The sequence below is a fragment of the Vitis vinifera genome, chromosome 14, assembly GCF_030704535.1.
Source record: "Vitis vinifera cultivar Pinot Noir 40024 chromosome 14, ASM3070453v1".
Classification (NCBI taxonomy): domain Eukaryota; kingdom Viridiplantae; phylum Streptophyta; class Magnoliopsida; order Vitales; family Vitaceae; genus Vitis; species Vitis vinifera.
In genome coordinates this window covers 2,742,139-2,766,352 of record NC_081818.1, presented here as the reverse complement: position 1 = coordinate 2,766,352, position 24,214 = coordinate 2,742,139, and the positions used below count along the sequence as shown (strand labels likewise).

The 24,214-nt window shown below is 34.6% G+C and overlaps 1 protein-coding gene across 2 annotated transcripts; it reads right to left on the bottom strand.

Moving 5' to 3' along the window:
- Positions 1 to 16,806, bottom strand: LOC100252910 (sucrose nonfermenting 4-like protein). Of its 2 annotated transcripts, XM_003633597.4 has the most exons (13): positions 15,800 to 16,806; positions 15,416 to 15,503; positions 11,242 to 11,424; positions 10,479 to 10,586; positions 10,310 to 10,369; positions 9,584 to 9,673; positions 5,088 to 5,219; positions 3,835 to 3,979; positions 3,527 to 3,700; positions 1,897 to 1,960; positions 1,665 to 1,734; positions 658 to 775; positions 1 to 500 (listed from the first exon to the last, which is right to left on the bottom strand). In XM_003633597.4, the coding sequence occupies exons 1-13, from the start codon at positions 15,922 to 15,924 to the stop codon at positions 409 to 411; spliced, it is 1,449 nt and encodes a 482-aa protein (XP_003633645.1). In that variant the 5' UTR covers positions 15,925 to 16,806; the 3' UTR covers positions 1 to 408. The 2 variants fall into 2 exon arrangements, with proteins under 2 accessions (XP_003633645.1, XP_010659865.1); XM_010661563.3 differs by lacking the exon at positions 9,584 to 9,673 and having other exon boundaries at positions 15,800 to 16,793.
- Positions 16,807 to 24,214: the final 7,408 nt, after the last annotated feature.

The following is a 24,214-nucleotide window of genomic DNA, read 5'->3' as shown; positions in this document are numbered from 1 at the left end:
TAAAATTTGAACTATCAACCCTTTTTTCTGTTTTTTTTTACGTACAACCACCAACAGCATGGGGTGCATTTGACAGTCCCATTTTGGCTGGTTTTCTGTTAGCAGGAGGCATAAACATGGCAGGCCTGCCAATGGCGCTTTTGAGTTGATAATAATTAGGTTATAAAGATGATGGGAAAAAAATTGAGTCATCTCAATTTACAAATTTTTCTCTCTTAAATTTGTATCCTAATAAGAACGAGGCCGGAAAGCACGAGCCCCATCCAACCAAGACTCAGAAGAACAAACTATTCACCGTGCAAGGGAGACGCATTGGCAGAGAGAAAAAAAGTGTCAATGAAACAAATGGGTATTTCTCCAAAGCCACCGCACAAGTCCCTTGATGCGAAATGGTGACAACTGTTGCAGCTAACCAAGCAGAAACCTGAACACATCACTCAATGAAATAACTCCTTCCACACGCTTGCTGCCGGCCTCCACAATCACAAGTCTTCTAACCCCTGGAAAGATGCAACCAAATGCTTCAATTTGGTCAAACTACTAACCCAAACAAATAAAGAGGAACTTGATGAAAAATGTCTAGAGGGCGGTCTAATTATAGTAAATCACTTATGAAATGGTTAAACATGGAAAAGAAATACATAGGAGAATAGCTACCAGGATTTGCCAACCGCTCCATCACTTTATGCAAGGGATCAGATCGCAAACACATTTGACATCTCTGCCCACTGATGAAACCATAAGGAGAATTTGCATCTTGTCCCAGTTGCAGTGCCTAAAAAGTAAAAGATCAAAGGGCACAAAAGTGCATTGAGTCCTCAAAGATGTCATCATATAAACCTTCTTTTCTGAAATGGGGCAATGAATTATAATGTCATAATTTTTTGTCCAAACTTGATTGCAGAACATCTCAGAATTTTATAGAGATCGAGATAATTTTATAGCAATAGGTTCAGGTGGTCTGCAAGATACAAGTAGTCAAAAGAGGTAAGAGATTCAACCACCCTTCCCACAAATGCTGCACGATGGCAGAAACAGAGACCAGACATTGAATCAGGTTCTCAGGCTCCCCTCGCAGGCACCAATCACTTGTTGGTTTAATAATGTGGGGCAGAGCTCGGAGACTAGGATTTAGAGAGATTATGATATTTAGCCTCCTTGGAGGCATTAGACATTGGTATTGTTGTTGATGCCCAACTAGTGCATGAGGTGTTTTGATAAAGGATTGTTCTACAAGTCCCCTATGCAGGCATACCAACTACCAACCTAACTTATGGCATCTTAAGGTTTCATCAATCTCTCTCCTTGCCTATCAATTATACTAGAGGTTTGGCAAACAAAATCCCACCATAAAAATCGATCCTGTAGTTTCCTACCATACACAACTGAGGGCATCTTGGGGACAAATCTGTCTAGGCGTGTACCCATCTCTCTTCCACTTCCCTGTCCAAATTATACCTGAGGATGGGGAATAGTTTCTCTCATACATGAACTACAGACTAAATTGATCGTATCTCTTGGCCAAGACTTGATTCTTCAACCACAGCATTATAACTACTTATTTCATCAGAGTGAATAAATGTAGTATCCCATGAATAAACCAGTGCCATATCTGATGAATTTGTTTGGAAATAGTTATACAACTGAGCAACTTGAAAAATTACCTGATGAATACTCATGTTATCAAGGTGAATCTGTGCATATGCCCTGTCTTTTGCCAAAGCAGTGATATCACTGTCAAGGAAATAACAAGCAAATACAATATTTGGTCAAGGAACATAAATGGAAAAGTAAAAACACTCTCAATGGACAACACATGGCAACTTTCAAACATATAATATAACGTATATAGTATAATGATATAATCCTAAAGATATGGACCAAATGGAAGATTACCTCCGTGAATATATATCCAGCAATGAATCATTATCATCCACTATTGGTATTGAACTAACTTCAGCTGCAAAAAAACCATGACATAATATAACACGAGCAGATGCAGAAGAACAAAGTTGCAAGAAGCTATCAATTCATGGTACTGAATCAGGAAGTTATCCATCTAAAGGCAGTTTACAGAATGGTTACATAACTTGGACAGATGAACCAACAATGTGACAACAAATCCTTTTGAGTAATGTGCTTGGACACTGAGGGTAGCCATCATTTCCCTCATTGTCCAGCAGTGAAGAAGTTGTGGAAGAAACTGTTTAAATACGCTGGTTGGGTCTGGATCCTACAAGAGATTGTAGACATCATGGTTTTGGTGGCCGTACTAGAAGCATGGTGCTGCAGTGTGTGGTTTCACTCACTTTTTCCTGGGTAATCTCAGTAGAGAGGAATGCCAGTATATTGAAGGACAAATGGCGGCTGTTAGTCTTTGTGGGATCTTGGCTCATTTCTTTGTTTCCTCATGGGTGCCAATGTCCTTAGAGTTTCTCTGGGTCCCTGGAGATCCACTTGTTGCTTTAGTTGGATTGTGAAGGCACTCACAATGTGGGTTCCCACCTACTGGATGTACCTGAAATTTAGTTTGATGGTTCTTCATTGGGTTATCTGGGATAGATAAGTCTCACTGAAGCGTTCCATGTTCCATGATGGAGGAGCTGTGGTTGGCGTTCGCTCCAAGCATGCTGGATCAGGTCTGCCTATACAGATGGAAATACTAGCACTGTTAAAGGGCACGGTCAGTTTCTTTGGGTTTAAGTAATTTTCTGGTAGAGATTGACTCAGCTCCAGTTATTTGCTAGGCCTCTCAGAGAAAAGAGGACCTTGGAAATCAGAGTCCTTGCTTTGCAAGATTTTCAACCATCTACAAAAAATAAAAAATAACAAATAAAAAAATCATCTGTCTACGGCTCCTTTTCGTGGATTCCAAACTCAGCTATAACTAATTAGAAGATTCATTGTCTAAGTTAGGTGCTTCTAGTCTACAGATTTTATAGAGGAATCCGTGCTTCCTTGAGAGGTTGTTTATTATTTATACTTCATGGAGGCCATTGAAATAGCAAGTACAAAGAAGGATGAGACCCCCTTCCAACAGGTATGATTATCCTCTGTATAGAATCTGATATAAAAAGAGAATAAGTATACTAGTCCAAAAAGGCAAATCTATGCGTGGAATATTTTTTTAAAGAGGCAAATGATAAAATTATGTAAAAACTGCCCCAAAAAAGAAAACAGTGCACCAAAATACACCATCATGTATACAATGGGCGCCAAAAGGCACACCCAACAAAGAGAGGACACAAAACTATGAGCAGAATTCATCCCTGTACTTTTTTATCATGATGCAACAATTAAAAAAACCATGAGCAGAATTCATCCTTGTACTTTTAATCATGATGCAACAATAAAAAAAATAAAAAATAAAGAAATAAAGAAAGTGAAAAAAAATTGCAAGGTACATGGTGGAAGGAATTCAAGCTAAAAACTACCCAGAAATAGAAGAATTTGAATATTTCATTGACTTAATTCCAAGAATATCACAAGAAATGCCTACAGCCTGCAGAAAGCAAGGAAAGCTCACCTTGGACTAACAAAGACAAGGCAGCACCAAGAGAGGCATTTGGTCTCAACATTGCAAACGGCTGTCCATTTGATTCCCCAATCTTTGGAACCCATGTGCCTACAGGAATTGAACAGATTGGTTGTTGAAGAATAGGCAAGGAACTAGAAGAATGTCTAAAATGCCTGCAAATACCTGGAAATTAGATTCATAGGTTAGTAGATGATGAAACAATCTAAACCAGCAAACAAAGAGTAGCTCCCAACACTGATCAAAAAAAGAGTAGCTCCCAACTCAACAAAGCTTCCAGCAAATGAAGAGAGTCTTACATTTTAGTATTCCAGACAGAGAAGCAAGATGTAGTAGCTGTGGAAATGAACCATCCTGAGAAGCAGAATGGATGATGGGAACCGTGGCGACCTTGTTTTGCAAAATTTTCAAAGTGACATCTTTCAAAGAATCATAAGGCCCAGCCTGTGCAATACAAATTTTGCAAGAGGTTACATAATTGCACTAGGAATTTAATAGATTTCAAGCATCTCACTACAAATAATACATTGACTTCACAGATATCCCACATTTTGTCAAAACCACGAAAAAAAAAAAAAAAAAAAAAAAACTCCCTCAAAAACTTGAATCATTAATTAATCAACTTAATAACAATGAAGATAATGTAGATACGTAAAAAAACATAGTGGTCAGAATCTATGATCCAGGATGTACATAAAAATGAAGAGAAGAAACAATCATGTTTGTAAAGCATCTCCAAGATACTAAAAATATATTACACCTTTTGAAATGAAACAATAGTAATGCAGTAATTTCCACTTTTGCACTTGCAAGTTCTTGATAAATTTACACTTTCTTGTGAGAGAAAAAAAAACAGTTTTGTTAATGAGAAAAAAAAAAGAAAAAAAGAAAACTGATCCAGATCTGCAAATAAATATTAAAATGTTTAGTATATTATAAAATTGCACATCATGCATGATATACCAGTAGTGGAGATCCAGAGAGTACTTATGTCAACATTGATATTATTTTTTCTCAACACTAAACCTTCACAAATTTCATCTGAAGTATCAAAGAAAAAAAAAAGAACAGAAACAGATGGCCAACAATGATAAACCTCGATTCAGCATTTTCAGAAGTAGGTTACTTTGGCAGGGCATATTAGTTAGTCCTGGATCTCCTAATATCTGCTTGCAAAGCACATAAACACCATGTAAGGTGCTCAAGGAAGACAGATTTGAAGAGTTCCACATATTCAGCTTACCCGTGCATACATAACAAGAAAAATTTGCAATGTCATTATGAGAATGTTTGAGTACGAGCATCTGGTCTATGCATTTTATATGTGAAATATCTAGCCATATAGAAAAATAAAGTCAGGGTGGCTAACCCCAGGAATAAAGTTCCATGCAACTGCCATCATCTACCACCAAATTCAGTCAAATGAACTCAATTGCTGTCTTCCCCAGGCTATCCCATCAGATGGTAAGAGTACAATAGCTACAAGCGAAAAGGCATGCAATTTGTTTGCAAGCCAAGAGAAGGTTGATAAAGCATCACAGGAAGCACTTACATGGACGAGATGTCTAGGGCACAGTCTCCCACTGCCATCAATTTGTCTGAGATGTAATTTTCCCTCTTTCCAAGCTGAGATAGTATGTGTCTCAAGCTCTTCCTCTGTTAAATTTGATCCATGGTTTCCAAGCTGGAATTCAAAGGGTTAGATAGCAGCATTACTCCAATTTTGATTACATGTGAACCAATCCAGCAAAAAGGAAAATGCAAAAAGTTATCTAAAAAAATCAAAATCATAATAGAAAAATGAAATAGCTGATGATGCTGCAATAACAATATCACATCAAAAGATAACATGCCTAACAACCCAACAGCAATGCATATTCCTACTGAACAGAAGATGGTGTAAAAACTTTATACTCCATGAATAATTAAGCTTAAAACAAACGCTAAAAAGATCTGTCAAAATAGAAGGTCAACTTTTGGGAAAACATAGAAACGGACAAACACAACAAAGGAACAAGGCAATAAACAATTTAAGTGGGTTGTTATTTCAGTTTTTCCTAGGGTTTTGTTCTGCAAAATACAAAAAATAACATTTTTCATAAAAAGAAAATATTTGCAATTTATCTTATTTATGAACAACTAATAACGTGTACAAGTTTCTTATTTTCTATCCAAAAAAGTAAGAACACATAAAAGTGATGAAAAGAAGATGACTTGGTGTGCCCAATGAAGTTGCTAAGCTAATAATTAGAATCAGGGTTTTTTCAAGTTGTTTCTTTTCTACAATATGAGAAACTTCTCTTATATATATATATATATATATATATATTTTTTTTATAGACAAAAGCTTGTATTAAGAGACACCAAAAAAAGGGGCGCACCGAACATATACAGGCAGTATACACCAAAAACCAACCCAAGCACCAAAAAAGAAAGAAAAAGCCTAGAAAAGAGTAAGGTTAGCTGCAATAAAGAGCCTCCAAAAAATTCAGATGGGAGGAAATTTCCAAATCCAAAAACTGTTGGGACCACTCCACAAGGGATTGGAGAAAGAGATCCTTCAGCCTTTGGTCTAACAATTCTTCATCTTCAAATGTCCTTTGGTTGCGCTTTCCCCAAATACACCAAAATAAACAAATTGGAACCAGCCGCCAAACTGCTCTTTTCTTCCTCCCTAGTCCCCGGAATTTCCATTCTAGGAGAAGATTTCTCACTGAAGCCATGAACACCCAAACCAAACCAAAAGTTGTTAACAGTAATGTCCAAAGCTGTCTTGTTTTATCACAATGAATCAAAATATGATCAGTTGACTCTTCACTATCTTTACAAAGATTACATCTATTAACCAAAGACCATCCCCTCTTCATCAACATATCTACGGTAAATATCTTCCCACCAACTGCTTCCCAAGCAAGAAATCGAGTTCTAAGAGGAGCACATGATTCCCAAATCTCTTTAGCTAGAAATAATAAATTGTTCTAAGCCCTTAGAGAATTATAATAAGACTTGACACTATACTTTCCCCTCCCATCATTTTTCCAAATTAAAGTATCCTCCCCTTCTTGCACTTTTGAAGAAGAAATGTGATCCAAAAACCAAGACACCTCCCTCTAGCTCTCAATCTTGGAAAGATCTTCTAAAAGAAACCTCCCAACATCCACCTCCATCGACATCCCTTCCCCATAAATCTGCCACTGTTGCATTTTTGTGGGAAGAAAGCCTAAAATGAGTAGGGTAAACATCTTTCAACTTAGACTCCCCAACCCAACTATCCCACCAATATCTTGTACGTCTACCATTTCTAATACGGATATTAGTTCTAAGAATGAACTTTTCCCAACCTTTTCTAATATCTTTCCAAAGACTTAGCCCATAAGAATCCCTCACCTCTCTAGTGGTCCAACCCCTCTCCACCTCCCCAAATTTTCCAAGAATGACTTTCCTCCAAAAACTTTCCCTCTCAGGGGGGTATTCTCCATAACCATTTGCCTAACAAGGCTTGATTAAGACCCTCCAAGTGCCTTAGCCCCAACCCTCCAAGTATCCGCCCAATTTACCAAGTGAATCTTTCTCCTCTCATCCGTATCTCCCCACAAATAGTCCCTTTGAATTCTCTCTAATCTGGTTCTCACTTTCTTGGGGATTACAAAAAGCAACATAAAATAGATCGGGAGGCTTGAAAGGGTGCTCTTAATAAGGACAAGTCTTCTTCCTTTGGATAGGTACTGTTTTTTCCATGCAGCCAATTTCCTCCTATCTTTCCTCTATTACATCCCAAACACCAATTGACCTATAAGGGGCTCCAAGGAATAAACCTAGATGAGATAAGAAACTTCTCTTATATATTGCTCCATGATCACTTCAACATATTAGTTGTTGTTCTGTTTTACTAGAAACATCTACTCCTTTTTTTTATTTTTTTGGTTGGGAGGGGTGGTTGTTGTATATTAGCTGTTTTTGGAGTGTTCATTATCAACATGGGCGTGTTTGTAAAAAATTAGAGGTAAGGTGATTTTTTTTGGTCACGTGATCAGGCCTCACTAGGCAATCCTTCTGGTTTCTGACTCTAATTCTAACAAATATCAACCAATAATTCTTTTACTATTTCTAATGATTACAGGAATCCAATCATGCATGAAATCCATAAATTACAGATTATCTGTATGAAAGTATCCTTTTAAGTTGCATTCCCAAATTTGTTGAAACAGAAACTTATACGACTCAAGTGTGTGTGTCTGTGTGGTGGGTGGGGGGGCAGTAAATTAATAATTCTTTCGATTACAGTAGCTACCCTGATTTAAACTTCAGAGCCCTAAACAGAATCAGTTACTCTCTCATGAGGATATAGGGGAAGGGGAAAAGAGGGGGAAAAATCATGCCTAGTACTAAATTTGACAGTACTGCAGTGAGGGGAACCATCCTGATGGAGAAAAGCCTTGTAAAGTTTATTTAAGGAGGAAAGGAAAGACCTAATTAAACTTTAAGTAAGATTAATATTAATTAGAATTGAATTAGGATTAGTATTTGTTAGAGTCTAATTATGATTAGCTAGTTAAGTTATAATATAATTAGAATTTGAGTCATGATAGTTTATTTGAGTCTTAGAAGACTTTGAATGTTATAGTTAGAATTAGAGTCATAATATGTTATTAGAGTCCTAGTAGACTTTGGATTTCTTAGAAAAGCCTATAAATAGGCTAATCAATGTAAATCAAAGGGATGAATTGATTTTTTTTTTTTTTAATAGGAAACGACAAAGGGATATATTGATAGAAAAAAAAAAGTACAAGAGAAGGATGAGAAACCCTCCCACCAAAGAAAACTAAACTACAAGAATACAAAAACAAGAAAGTACATAGTAAAAACAAACAAACTCTCTAGATTAGACTCCATTGATTTCCTTCTAGGTGAGACTCCTAGAAGATCTAAGTGAGACTCTAAGGTTTTTTCATCTTTTCTTCGTCGTTTCTTCTTTCTCTCCATTTTTTTTTATATTATTTTTCTCTACTATAAACTTTATTCCTTGTTCATCTCCTTACACCCTAAAAACAAAACCCTAGCCCACCTACTTTTGAGTGTAGGCAACCATTTTAGGGTTGTCCTACATCACATCCTCTCCCTTTCATTACTACCATAAAAAAACTGCTAACAAAATTCAAAATTTTGGAATTCCACTGCGTTTCATATCATTGCAGCTCCTAAAGGAAGGGCCTGACTGGAAAATACAAAGAATATAGAACATCTTCAGTAATGCTTTGTGGCTTTTCGCCCTTTAATATATTTTGTGCTCATTTATCAAAAAAAAATCTTCAGTACGATGACCTTACACCGTCCACTAGAGAGGACAAACATCTATTGCCTTTCGTATCATTGCAGCTCCTAAAGGAAAGGCCTGACTGGAAAATACAAAGAATATAGAACATCTTCAGTACAATGACCTTACACCATCCACTAGAGGGGACAAACATCTATTTCCTTTCGTATCATTGCAGCTGCAGCTCCTAAAGGAAGAGCCTGACTGGAAAAAACAAAGAATATAGAACATCTCCAGTACAATGACCTTACACCATCCACTAGAGAAGACAAACATCTATCCTACATTACTTCTATTGTGATCCCTCCTCCATTAGCTTCAAGTGAAGGACCTAAAGAATAAAACTGACAGTCAATATCCACAAGAGTTCACTTGACATAGCCCATTATTCTCACAAAAATGGAAACAAAAAGTTATTAAGAAATATGAAAAGAAAAAAAAAAGGACCAAGTATGGGCATCCAAAAATAAGAACCAGGAAATCATATTTACTAGAGTTGTCAGTACACAACCCAGCAAACAAAAGGATCCCAATGTTCATCTGTCTTCCCCCCGCCCCCTTAGCAGCAAAGTTAACACAGAAAGCAAATGTTCATACATTGGTGAAATAGCGATAGACAAAATAGAAACTGTATTCCTCTGAAGTGACCATATTACAGATTTCCCTTTTTTAGGGAAAAAAGAAAAAAGAAAAAAAAAAGGCCAATGAGACAATAGGACTATTTCCAAACATACCTCTCTCAGAATTAATATAAAGTCTAATGCACTAAGCACTCCAACAAACTGACCCTTGCAAAAATCCCAGAGAGGAGCCACAGGAATTCCCTGGAAGTAGCTTAAATCAGAAAAGATTATATCCAAGCTAATAATCAGTGAAAATAGACATGCTAAAAAATTACATGCAAATATAAGGGAATTAGAAGAACAGCTTAGATTGAGGATATGACAAGAAAATAGGTCCCAGCAACTTATATAAAGAAAACCAATTTAATCTAATATGTTCAATGGGTGGTCAGCAGATTACTGCATACATAGTGCAATGATTTTTTTTAAATCAATACACATTAGTGAAATGATGAACTTTCCTCGTTTCCAAATACAAAGGTCTCACTGTCTTCTAGAAGAATATTAATTTTTTTTTATAGGTTAAACAATGAAGGCAAGACTAGAAGAATATTAATTTTACATTCTTATCATATTAGGTTTATTTGATGTACTGATTCTCTGCCAAAAGATTATTATTGTATGAAATGGAATGATGATAAATTTAGCATAAGTTTACCAAATCAAATGCTGTTATATAGTTATAAAGTTGTGTCTAAAAACAACTAAGAAATAAAAGTTGACAACAGCAGAGTAATGGAACAGAAGCCAGGACAAAATGATCTAGGACATGAAAAAGCCACCAACCTAACCTAGAGATATGGAAGTGTTTGCATGTGTTTGTTATATAGCATTCACCTGTTCATAGAGAGTATGAAATGCTTGTTTCACAGGTAAATTAACGTCCAAGGCAATGACCTGCATTGTTAAATCAGTAAACAGTGATGATCCAACAAAATTTAAGTGAAATGAGTCCAAAGGATAACTAAATTAAAAAAACTCATGTAGAAGGGTGAAGAATTCAAACCTTGCCCGATTCAGGGAGCAACTCATAAGCAATATGTGTAGACAAGAACTCAGATACACGATGGCGAGAGACCTCTAAATCTGCCTCTGATATCCTAGGAATTACCTCCTGCAAGGTACCACTTGACTATATAACACTGTTCTGTATAGCAGGACAACATGCAGAATCACTGGAATAGCTCTTCAAAAAGCGTCTACTGATTCCTATCTACGCATTTCATGTGTTTTGAATTTGCGTTGGAAAAAAAGATGGACTCTGTTGTAAAAAAGGGGGAAGTCATGAAGAATTCAAGAGATTTCAGCAGCTAAATATCATTTTCATATCTTTTAGGCTCACCATCTGATATAAATTCCACTAGTGATGAGAGAGGTTATCCTCACCTAGAATTGGGTTATCTGAATTAAACAAGCTGTGACCAAATCAATCAACACAAGTTGATGATAGAAATCATCAAAAATACATCATATAACAAGAGAAGCAAACATGAAAACATGGCATAAGACAATAAACAAACCACATATGAGAGTGTATGTATAACCCAAAATTCAAAAAGATCAGACATTTGGGCCCAATTCATTTGGCAATGGGAATATTTTCAGTTACCAACAACTCGTAAAACAAATGCAATCCATAATCCCCTTCATTAGGAAACAACACTTGGAAACCACCCACAGTAATGGTGATGTAAGCATAACATAAAACAAAGGTTTAACAAAAATAGCAAGTGGGTAAACCATAGGGATTGTTGAGAGAAGTCTCTTACCCCACGAGGAAAAGGATCATTGTCCAAATCCATGTTAGATCCGCCAGGTGTATCTGGACTAAAAACTGCAGGAACCACATCAGGTTCCCTAGGTAAGAAGATCGTGTTCACTACCCCATAATTCCCACTTACAAAAGGTTGATGCTCATCATGCCGCCATTCTCCATCAACAAAAAACTTGTACTGCATGTAAATGAAAACAATGAATCTGAAAACATCAGTACCAGAGATAAAAATACATATGTATATTTAACATATTATTATTATTATTTTGATAGGCATGTATCTTCAACATATTATGTGTCGATAAGCAAGCTTATTAGAGGATTTTGCGGAACATGAACTGATATGCAAATATGAAATCCACAGCAACATTCTCCATTCCCTGCAATCTTCTCAAAAATGAGCCAACGGACAGCAATGAATATGAAAATTAATTGGCAACTCCTCTTCAACTCATGCAAATGCAATCAAATAATAGTGGTTCTAGAGCACGTTTAACAAGACCAGTGATTAGATGTTCATAATTTTGTTTATGCATGAGAAATTTTCAACAATTGTTCATTGATTTATTTGTTTTCAAAAATAAAAATAAAAATTGAATAGGTTACCTCCAAAACTCATAATTTTTTTTCTTTGATTAAAAACAAAAGATATATTAATTATGAAAAAAGTACTGGAGAAGGATGAGTCCTCCCCACAAAATGCAGAATACTGATCAAAGTAGAACTAAACATGTCCATCATACATGGAGAACCATACACAAACGTATAGGCCACTTAAGGATAAACAAAAGGGTACAACTCCCCATATGCGATCTCGATATCCATTTTGCAAATAACTCTACTATTGAAGCTTTTCAACTTTGAATCTATGGCTCATTGGCTCTAAGAAATGCATCTAGGATTTTTCTACCCACCACAAAAGCATGTTGGTAGTTTGAAACCACTTTTTCCATTTCACCAAACGTTTGTAAAGGCCCCCCACTATGATAATTGGTTTGAAATCTTTTAGGTCTTCTGCTCCACATTTCCTCAATATCAAAACCTAGAATGTGGCATTAAGACTTTTCTTAAAAGAACTATTATTAAAAAAAAAAAAACTCATTGAATAAATTCCCAACAAAGTTGCCAAAGTGAAGTCATTAGGTCCTAGAGCGTTATATCCACAAACTGGACAAAGCGGCCTAAACCTCTTCCTCGGTGAACAAAGTCTCCAAGGTCCTAGCTTCCTCACTCCCTAAAGCATCAAAACTCATACCACTGATGCTAGGTCTCCAATCCCCCGATTCAAACAAAAGACTTTGAAGGCTCTAGCAACCCATCCCCCCCCAAAAAAAAAAAAAAATAAATAAATAAATTAACCCACCTGCTCCTATATGTTAGCCTCATTAGAAAGCCAAACCCCATTTACTCTAACTTTGTCCAAGAAATTTGTTCTTTTATGCATTAGTCATTTTATGGAAGAAATTGATAGTTTTATCCTCATCCCTTAATCAACCATAACTCCCTCAATTTTTATCTCCACATACTTCTTTCAAAGCAACACACATGCTAAATTCATTACACCATTGCCCATCTAGCCTTTATCTCATCAATGGTGAGGGTGCCTTCCTTCTCTTTGGACTCCCAAAAGCTTATTTGCTTTAAATCCTCATTTTTTCTGGTGGTGACATTTTCAAAAACCTCTTTATTCGATTTTTTGATATCCTACATGAGGGTTTTTAGCTTTGCTACCAAAATATGATTAAAAAAGCCTCTAAAGTTATAACCCATCCATCACCTCTACATGAGGTTGTTAAAAGTCATCAGCCTATAGCCACAAGTTCTCAAATTTGAAAGAGGTCTTACTATTCCTCAAACCACCCCATCTAACATAATAGAAGAATGGTCAGATGTTGTTTTGTGGAAGAATACTCTATATAAGGCTCAAAAAATGCTCTTTTCACTCCTTCAAAACCAAAAACTGGTCTAGTCTTAACAAAGATGGGTTTGATTGATCATCACACCAAGTAAAAGGCCCACTAGCCAAGGGGAGATCCCACATATTCAACTCTTCAATGAACTCTAAGAACCAACTCATTTCTAAGGACAACCTTAAGTAGTTTCCTCTTTCCCCAAGGAACCTGATGTAGTTTGAAAATCAACTTAGAAAAAAGTAAGCTAATTTCAATTGAGGATGTTTCTAATGTAGAACATCTTGCTTTGGAGTTGGGTTATAGGGTGGGGAAACTTGCTTCTACATACTTAGGTCTACCATTGGGAACTCATCACAAATCTATGAGGATTTGGGATGCAGTTGAGTAGAGATTCCAAAGAAGGCTAGCCATGTGGAAGAGACAATACCTCTCAAAAGAAGAAAGAGAATATTTCTAATGCAGAGGACCTCGCTTCGATGTTGGGTTATAGGGTGAGGAAACTTCCTTCTACACACTTGGTCTACCATTCAGATCACAAATATATGAGCGTTTGGGATGCAATTGAGAGAGATTCCAAAGAAGGCTAGTCATGTGGAAGAGATAATACCTCCCAAAAGGAATGAGGCTTACTTTGATTAAGAGTACGTAATCTATGCTCCCTATCTATTTCATGACCTTGTCCATAATGCTCAAAAGGGTGAGCCTAACACTGGAGTAAATTCAAAGAGATTTCCTGTGGGGAGGGGGGCTCTTGAGAGAAACTCGCATTTAGTTTGTTTGGGATGAAGGAGTGACAACTTTCTTGAGAGAATTCAATCAACTACTATAAGAAGGGACAAAGAGGATAGATTGAAATGGAAGGTCTTTATACATGGTAGCTTCTCCGTTAAATCCTTTTACTCAACCCTTGCTTAGGCTAGAAAGATGTTTCTCCGTTAAATCTTTTTTAGTCCCCATTAGGATTTGAATCTGGAACCTCCCATAAACCCACCCCAACCCTTTGGCACTTGAGTTGATTAGGCCCTCTTTAAATTGGGGATTATCAACAACTTAGGCTTTCAAGCCCTCTTCTCACTAGCACATGCTCTATTTGTTTCTGCACATAGAAGAATCAATCATATTGAAGGTTGGCATTGGAACCCTTTGCTATTTTCTACAGAACAAACACAAGTTATGTCATATGTATGTGATCCATCCTTCCTCAATGGCATGTGAACCGAAGGCCCTTTCCCATTAACCTTAAGCACATCTTCCTGACCACAACTTACATGCCCTTCATGCCTATTTGGAAAAGCACGTACGATGCCATCCCCTTTTCCCTTTCTCCTAAGGCAAGACCCAACATGATTAAGCCTCAAACACCCAACCCCTCATTTCCCATATGATCTTCTTTGCTCTATACTTGTGTTGTCCTCACACATTGCCACTTTAAGCCACTCTCCTTCTTTGCCCCACATGTAATCCACCCCACTGCTCCATGGCACCATCATTGGTTCAGTTTTTAAAAGAAGAAGCTCCTCTTATCCAAATCGTGATCCTCCCTTCCCAAAACCAGTCTCAAAACAAACAGTAGCATATAATCTCTATAATTGCCACTAGGAAGCATGAAAAGTTCAGAATCAACATCAATCCCAGAACCAACCATCCACCTTTTCCCTTTCCCAATGCCCACTGTAATCCATTCCACTATGGTTCACCACTCCTTGAACTATAATTGCTAAATGACCAATAGACGAGACTCTCCCAATGAATCTCCAGCCTCCCTTCTCCAATTCACTCCCTGTACTACCAACCAACTTAAGTCATCCTAGAAAGACTTAGGCATCCTCTCCTCCACAATAACACTCAAACCCCTACCTCTGACCATGATTCTCATGCCACCTCCTCGTTTCAAGACATTCATCCCCACACTGACAGACACAACCAACATCATCTCATGGTTTTACATTAGAACACCATTTCAAGCAAATCATTTTCCAAGGCCATACCCAACGAAATAAAAATACATATTATGAACACCACATATGCATCCTGCTCATAACAAATAAATGTTTTACAATCAGATCAAAATGGTTTGCCTACAGAATAAACAAAATTATCCACACACAAGATATACAAATATAACAACAATAATCAAAATTCCTCTTTTTAAGATAAGATTCCATTACTTCACCATCCTACCTAGCTAATTTTATTAAGTGGTTAGCACAAAATAAACATAAGTATGGCAACAACAATCATAAGATCTATTTTGACCTGGTGATAACCCGGCGCCAAGCTCCAAATAACTTGAAACACAGTAGGGCAACCCTCAATAGGAGACATAGGTATGTGCTCTGACCACCTGTCCAAAATAAGAGTTCCAATTAAACCTGTATCGTTTTTCTTTTAATTCAGACTCTTTAGCTAGTTCAATGAACTGTCAGGCAATCTAATGAAAAAATTTATGTAGACAGAAATATATGTGATTCATGTGTCCTGGAAAATGGAAAAGCAAGATTATATATATAATTTGTATCCAATTGGGATGATTAAAAAATCCCAGGTAGTAATCAAAATAATAAATGACCAAAAACAGAAATGACTCAAAGTTTTAGAAATTTGAAAATATTATTGAGTTGAATCTTCCAAGTGTCTTACCTTGTAAAGGAGCCACTGAGAAGCACCCTTCTTCCCCCATAAGGCCACACAAACCGGGTAGGGATTAAAACCGTTCCTGGAATTGCACTATTTTCGTGTCCAGATTCCGCGCCAGAAACAAACATTTCAACAAGATTAAACAAAATGCACAAAACCAATCCTCAGAACCCAATCTCCGCCCTTATTTACTCAATATAAAAGCCACCACAACCCAATTCAAACCACTATATGATTCACCCTAACAAAGTCCACTTAGAAAACAACAACATTTCTCCTCAAATTTTCACATAACCTTCAAAGAACCACAGCTGAACCGCGATTTTCAGGAACCTTTCAACAGGGATCCTCCACAAGACAGCAGAGGACCCCTTAAGAATTACACATGCAAGCCCACCAGATCAATCCACACCCCAAAACCCTAAATTTCACACAACCAAATCCTCAACCCCAAAACAACAAGGTTGAGCAACACAACACTTACAACAATCCACAAAAAAAAAAAAAAAGGACCCTCTAATTCAACACAAAATCCACCACTATGAATCGTAAAACCGTCAATCTCAGCTTCCTCTGATCAATAATTTGACCCAAACTTCCACAAATCAAAACCCACCAAATTCAACCAAAAACAAATCCGCAAAAATCCCCAAACCTCCCCCCAAAAAGTTGTCCTAATTCCAGCTTTGATCCGAACCAAACCCAAAACTTTTCACCCAAATCCCACCCCAGAAACCCTAAATTTCCAAACTCTAGCGCAGAAACAAAATCTAAAACCAAAAAACCAAAAACCAAATCGATTTCAAGGAAAATTGCAGAAATCGAAGGCCTCAAAACTACGCACTACAAAAACCCCCTAAAAAAGCCCCCCCATTTACATAGAGATCTTAAAGCATTGTTTGGATCTTCAAAGCTCTGTAATCTCCAGTGTGAAGAATCGGAGAGAGAACAAACGAAGCAGTACAAGAAAAAAAAATTGAAAATTAATAATCATAATAATAATAATAATAATAATAACATAATAGAAAATAAATAATTTATATTTATATATTTATTTATATATGCTTTTCTAGAGAGAGAAATAAATTTTGGGCAGCGGGCAGGTTATGAAGATGTGATCGGGTTAGATGGGAATAATCCGACGGCGGAGAAGCGTTGCCTAGGATCGATCGCTTGGTTATTAAGAGTGGGGGCCCAGGCTGACCGTGATTCCCGGGCAGCTCCGCCACTATGGGAACTGAGAGAAAGGGCGTTTTTGGGATAAAAGCTTTGCTTAATTATTTTAGGTTTTTATTTTTTATTTAATTCCCAATTTACCCTCAAATACTTTTATTTAATTATTTAAATTAAAAACATATGAAATTACAATCTACACCCTTCAAATCCCAACCTATTGTCATTTCTCTTTTGCCTTTTCTACTTAGTACGGCAATGAGATGAGATTTTTCCAATACTATATTTTCCCTTCCCTAATTAAATGACTTTGAAATTTAAATTAATTAATTAAAGGTAGGTTGAGATCTTTTTTAAAATTTGGGAGGTTCGGGTATTACATTGTCTCATCCTGATAATAGATAAAATTAATTTAATTTAATTTTTTATTTTCCATTTTTAATAATAATATAATGCATTGTCTCCTCCCCATATAATTAATTTAAGTTAATTTTTTATAACAATAAAACATTTTCAACAAAAAAAAATGTTTTAAATAGCTCCTTGATTTAATTTTTTTAAGGTGTCAATAATGAGAATTATTTTGAATAAACCGATAAGGTAAGGATGGGGCAATTCGTACTAAGCCCACTTTTCAACTATCTATTTCTTTTCTTTTCTTTTTTAATTCGGTTCATCATTTTCTCCACTTTATATTTAAAAATTAAGAGACTATTTTCAAAAGAAATCTTAAAAATGGTTTCTAAAAATATTTTTTAAACTTATTTTAATAAAAATATTATCAACTTTTAGGAAATATAAACTATTCTCCAGATTTTTAATTATTTCTCCAAATATTCTAAAAAATATCATCTTAAACTTATTTAAAAAATAATATATTTTTATAAATAAAATTTTTAAAAATTATTTCAAGTTAGCTAAAGGAAACGAGGGTAGTATAATAATTTCACATATTTTTAATCTCAAAATTTATAATATTTCGGGACAAAAGAGGGGTTGAAAATATGGGCTCTTGAAACATTTTTATTTACGAAATGACGTAACTGCCATTGTACCGGGCTTTGTCGTTTTGGGTACCTCATCAGATGTTTGGGGAGCGGAATATGCTGTGGTACAGGACCATTGTTCTTATGATGGGGATGGCATTGGGACCACTGATATTGTTGACTTTTATTTTTGTCTTCCTTTGTCAAAGTTTGAACATTTGCGATCATCAAATTTCTTGCAACTCCATACTTCCTTTGCGGCGAGATTACATCATGCTTTTGAAATATAGTCTATCAAAAGCTTCAACCACATCAATTTCAAATTTGGTAACTTTAAAAAAAAAAAGTGAATTAGGGTAAGTTCGTTTATGGGCCTAAGACCCGTAAATTAAGATTTTTTAAATTAACTTTTTCTTTTGAGTCATAAAAAGTTCAAGTAACCCTAAAACATAATGGGGTTTGGTACCTCATCTTTTCAATCGTTGAACTCGACAAAAATGAAATTTTGTTACCTTGATTTTATTACTCCTTTAACTATTAAACTGAATTTGTAACATAATCAAATTACTAATTGATGATGTCTTCTCGTTAAATATATTATAAAAAAAATCCAAAATTTTTTATTATTTAAATTATCATCTTCGAGTTTTTCTATGTCTATTCATTTAATTAATATTTTTCATTAATCATCGATCTAATATGGTATTAGAGGTTCGATTTCTGAATCTTGAGTTTTAACTTTTAACCCTTTTATTTTTTGGATTATTCGGAAATAATTTTCATGGTTAAGTTTTTTCCAAATTTGTAAAGTCTTATCAAACAAACAATCAAACTTTAAACTAAAACCCTAAACCCTAATATGGAAGTGGGGCAAGAGAAGAAGGTAAAGGAAAGTGGGTTTCTCTCCTTTTAGAAAAAAGAGTTGAAAAAAGAGAAATGCTCCCATCATATGATGGGGAATACCATCTAGCATTGACATAATTCAACAAAAGGAAAGGGGCCCACCAAATATAATTGTTTATATAAGCCAATGTTTTGAAAGCAATTAAAAAATTTAATAATACTCATCATACATCACTTTCCCATTAAATAAAACCACTCTCATCATGCAAGTGGGTCAAGTTAGGGTTTCAATTTATTTCTTGTGTGCCCTAAGGTTGGGCCTGCCCATATGGCAACTCCAAGCCCATTCAAATAATGCCCTAATGATTCTGTTTGTTTGGTGGGAAAACAAAATGTGCTTCTAACCCCAATGAAGCCACCATTCAAAGGGTAATCATTTCATAAGAATAATACAATGTGAAATTTTATTCAACGATGAATAAAATTTACAATTCTACTATAAATTTCTTCAAAATACGTCGGATTTGAATATCTGCTCAGTCTTTTGTGAGCCGTTTCGATTCCGACAAAAACTAGAAGTAGACAATTTTTTTTTAAATAACTTTTATTATTTTTCTTTTCTTTTTTTCTCGTTCAAATATAAAAATAGTTGAATTATATCCGACAACAAAATTATTCACTTTGTCTATTTCTGTAAATCTTCAAACTTAAGATCCAAATTATCTGTATTAAAAAAACACAAATCTTCAATAACTTTTAACGTTCTTTTCGTTTTCATTTTCATTTTCTGTTCATGCAAAATTATTGGTGTTGTCAATTTTCATAAATCCTCATGCTCAAGTTCCAAATTATTTATACTAATGACAAAACACTACAATGAATTGAACACAAATTCTCTTTCCATTTTCTTACCCCTTTTAAATAATCAAATATATATTATTAAAAAATGATGGGTATTTCTTAATTTCTAACAAAGATTAGGCTGGGTTGGGGTAAAAAATAGTATAGAAATGACTAAAGTAACGTAAAATGAATAAAGCAAAATTCCAAGTAAATCACACAAGAGAGAGATTAGAGTGGAAGAGAGAAAGAGTGAGGAGAGAGGGAGAGAGGGAGAGGGAGAGAGAGAGAGAAAGGAGAGAGAGGAGAGAGAGATGAGAGAAAGGAGAGAGAGAGAGAGGAGAGAGGGAGAGGGAGAGAGAGAGAGAGAGAGAAAGGAGAGAGAGGAGAGAGGGAGAGAGAGAGAAAGAGAGAGGGAGAGAGGGAGAGAGACTTGGGGGGTCAACATCATACCCTAGATCCTCTCTAGGGCCTTGCTTTAAGTGGTTGGGTCTGGTGGTTAGAGGACAAGAGAGAGGCCATGATTCACCTCATAGCCAATGATTAGACCCTAAGGGCTTTTCTCAAGTAATGTCTCTTCTATAATCATTTGTGAAAGCAATTTCAAGCATTAGTTTCTTTGTGGCTTTATACCTTCCCATGGAGAAAAAATTTGTCTACGGTCGGTTGGTGAGAAATAAAAATACTAACAAAATTGATTTTATTAAGCACAAATATGTACTAAATAAAGGCTAAAATATATTTATAAAATAAGCAGAAAAGTTGTTAATGTAATTTTTTATTTCAGAAAAGTAATCAGGAAAATAAAGAAAATGTAATAAAAATTTCTTATATTTGATGTTATTATAAAAATATAAAAAAATTAAATATAATTAAAATTAAATAAATTTTTTTATATATGTTTAAATTATTTAATGTTGAAATTTGACTTTCCTTTTCTATTTTCTATATTTTATATTTTATTTTAATTTTTTTGTAAATTAACGCAACCTAAAATGAATTTTCTATTTTTTTTCTTACTTAAGAAAGAGGTAGAAAAATTTAAAAAATAATAATAATTTTCAAGAATTTAATTTCCTTCTTCCCAAAATTTTATATACAATTGTGAAAAAATAAAATTTATAATTTTCATTTACCTATTATTTATTTATTTTTAATATCTCAAACTTTTATATTATGTTTGATTTTTGGAAAGTATTAAAAAAATAATTTTTTCACCTTTAATCTATCATAGAAAATATGAAAAAAATAAATATAATTTAAATTAATTAAAAATTTATATAATTTCAACTTGTTTAATTTTTAGGAAATTAGAAATGCATCCACCTAAACTTTTTTGAATCCACCGTTTTCATTAAAATTTTAAAAGTACAAATACCCTTAGGTGAAATCCCTAAAGTATCCTTCAACTCAAAAATACAAATTTTTATTTTTCGTTCATTCTTACTCCTTTAATCTCTCCATCAACTTAACCAAATTTAGTAAGAAAGTTGTACTTATTGTCAATGGATAATTAAATAATCATATATAATGATGTTGCAAGTCCACATATATTGTTTTTATACATTTTTTATTACGTTCTTTTTAGGTTGGAAAAAGGAAGAGTTGTAGTTATTGTTTGAAGTTCCAAGGCCAAACATATTTGTAGTTGTCTAATTCTATACCTCTAGGCACTCTTAAGAGTGTCCGATTCTATACTTTTAGATACCCTTAAGAGTGTTTGACCGTATCTTTCCAAACATTCTTGAGGGTGTCTGGTCATATACTTCTAGACATTCTAGGAATGTTCGATTATACAATGTCGAACATCTTTAAGAGTGTTTGTCTTTGTGCAATTGAACATATTTTATTAAAAAATAATAATTAAATTAAAATTTTAATACCGGATGATGCATCTATATTAAAAACTTTAGTAATGATAGATTACACAACTATGTTCACAACAAAAATTATTCATCATAGTAGGGAGGCATTGATCGAATAAGTAAGAAATTACTAAAAGGAATGAAATGGTTAATGAGAGGACTTTGTGAACAAAAACCTAGAATTACTTATGAAAGAAGTGGACTTTACAGTGGCTCATTGAAGAGTAATATTGAAAATGAGAATATAAAAAAAAAGAAAAAGAAAGATTAACAGAAGAAACGTGAGTGTCTATTTACTCTTAAGGGTGTGAAATTGCCAACTAATGATAATTGATATTTGCTGTTGAATATGAAAGACATAATCACATTGATGCACAATATCTTGAAAAACATTTTTTTGCTAGTTTAAGTGAAGAAGAAATGAGTATGGGAGTTGAAATGTTAAAAAGTAGTATTAAGCCGAAATGGATATTGAATAGTTTGAAACAAAGAGATGATCTGAATTGTAACACGTTGAGGATAGTATACAATGCAAATCATAAACATAGAGTAATGGAATATGGTGATCAATCATAAATGTAATAATTGATGTACAAATTAATGGAGTTGAACTACACTGAATGACATAAAATGGGATGAACACAATGAATGTATTATAGACTTGATGTTTGCACACCCAAGATCCAGTGATTTGTTGCTAGCATTTCTAATGGTGTTGATAATTGATTATACCTACAAGATAAATAGATGTCAAATGCCTTTGTTTGAGATAGCTAATATCAGTAGATAGGACATTTGTTATTGCATTTGCGATGTGAAAAAGAAGATAACTACACATAAGTCCCATAAAATTTGAGAAGTTTGATGCATAAAGACTTCCTTCCAAGAGTGGTTGTCACCAATAAAGAACTTGCTCTTATGAATGCATTACATAATGTGTTATCAACCTCCTCACATCTTTTATATAGATGATATATATCGAAAATTATTCTTGTAAATTGTTTAAAATAATTTGAGTCAAATGTAAGATGAGAGACTTTTATTTCCATGTGAAATGTTTTGATATCTGCTGAAATTGAAGAGGTGTATGAGTGTCATCTTAGTGTCTTTGAGAGAAAATCAAAGATACTACTGTAAAGTTTAACGGTTAATTGCTTCCATATAAAAAGAAGTGTATAACAACTTAAGCAAATAAAGTCATGCATTTCGATAATATTATAATAAATATGTATATTAATTTATAACCATTTTGTGTGTGTGTGTGTGTGTTTTTCTTTTTCTTTTTCCATTTTTTTTGCATGATGCTTTTTAACATGTAAGTTTAACTTCAAATATTTTTTTCCTTACTAAATAGGATTGAAAGTTCATATGCTAAGTTTAAGAGACATTTGGGCACATCTCAAAGTGATTTTTAGGTTATATTTGAAATGATTGTTCACGCTTACAAGCTGTGTTTAGGCATTACATTTGATTTAAAAAAAATAAAATATTTTTCTATTTTTATGATTATCTTTTTTTAATTTTTAAAACAACAAATTAGTCCTATAAAGATATTCCTTTTTTAAAAATACAAAATATAATGTAATTTCCAATGTATTTAATATTCATATTCCTTTTTCAAAACACCAAATGATGTCTATTCCACTAATATATCCCGATACATCCATAAAATGCAAATACCGATATTCTATAAAAATCAATATTTTTATCTTTGCCTGCATTCTAGTGATTTTAGTAAAACTGCTTTCAACTTCCAATAAACTTTAATATTCTCATAGACCCTTTTTATAACTTATATATCTAAAATTATTTTTCATTAAATACAATTTTCATAATATCAATATTTGTTCTTTTTAACTCAAGCTTTAACTCCTACTCCCAACTAAAGCTCAAGCAAGAAACCCTACCAAACAAGACCTTGAAAAGGTTGAGCAAAAGCTTGCTCAACTCAAGCTAAGAATGATAACCAACAAGCTTGGAATAATAATCAAGTAGCATTCATATAAAGTTCATCCAAGCTAGAAAACATGATAAAGCATCATTAAAGGAATGATGATCAAGGGACATTCACTATTTCTAATTTGAGTGCAACCCGATTAAAGGTAAACCCCCAATTAGAAACCAACTAATCAAGGCGATTAGCCGCAAAGCCCCCCTTGAGTATAGTTTGAAAATATGTTATTACATGATTTTCACAGGGAGAATATTGAACCCTAAATGGCCCCCCTGAACCAACCCAAGCTCCTAGAGATTTTCTCAACAAAAGAACAAGAGGCAAAGAGATCTAATGTATCAAAGAACTTACCATGAAACTGGACATGCAGACTTCCTTGGCTGTGGAGCATGGTTTTGGTGGGGAAGATGAGACATCTCAACACCTTACTCTGCTATTTACACAAACTGGTTCAATATTTTTCGTCTTTTCTCCATTATCTGGTTGTCGAGGCAACAGAAGAGATCAGAAAATCTGCTACATCTTTTGGAAGTTTTCAAAAGAGTCATGCAGAGAGACCCCTTCTGATGGAACTTCCAATCATAATTTACAGAGAAAATTTCAAGTCAAGAGCTAAATCCCAGTTCTTTTCCAGATAACCATTTACATGGCTGGGGCTTCAAGCATCCATGGCGATTTTGAGCTTCTCGTTTCAAGGGTTGGAATTCAGAATCTCACTGGGTAATGACACTACACATGAATACACAATTATCTATTG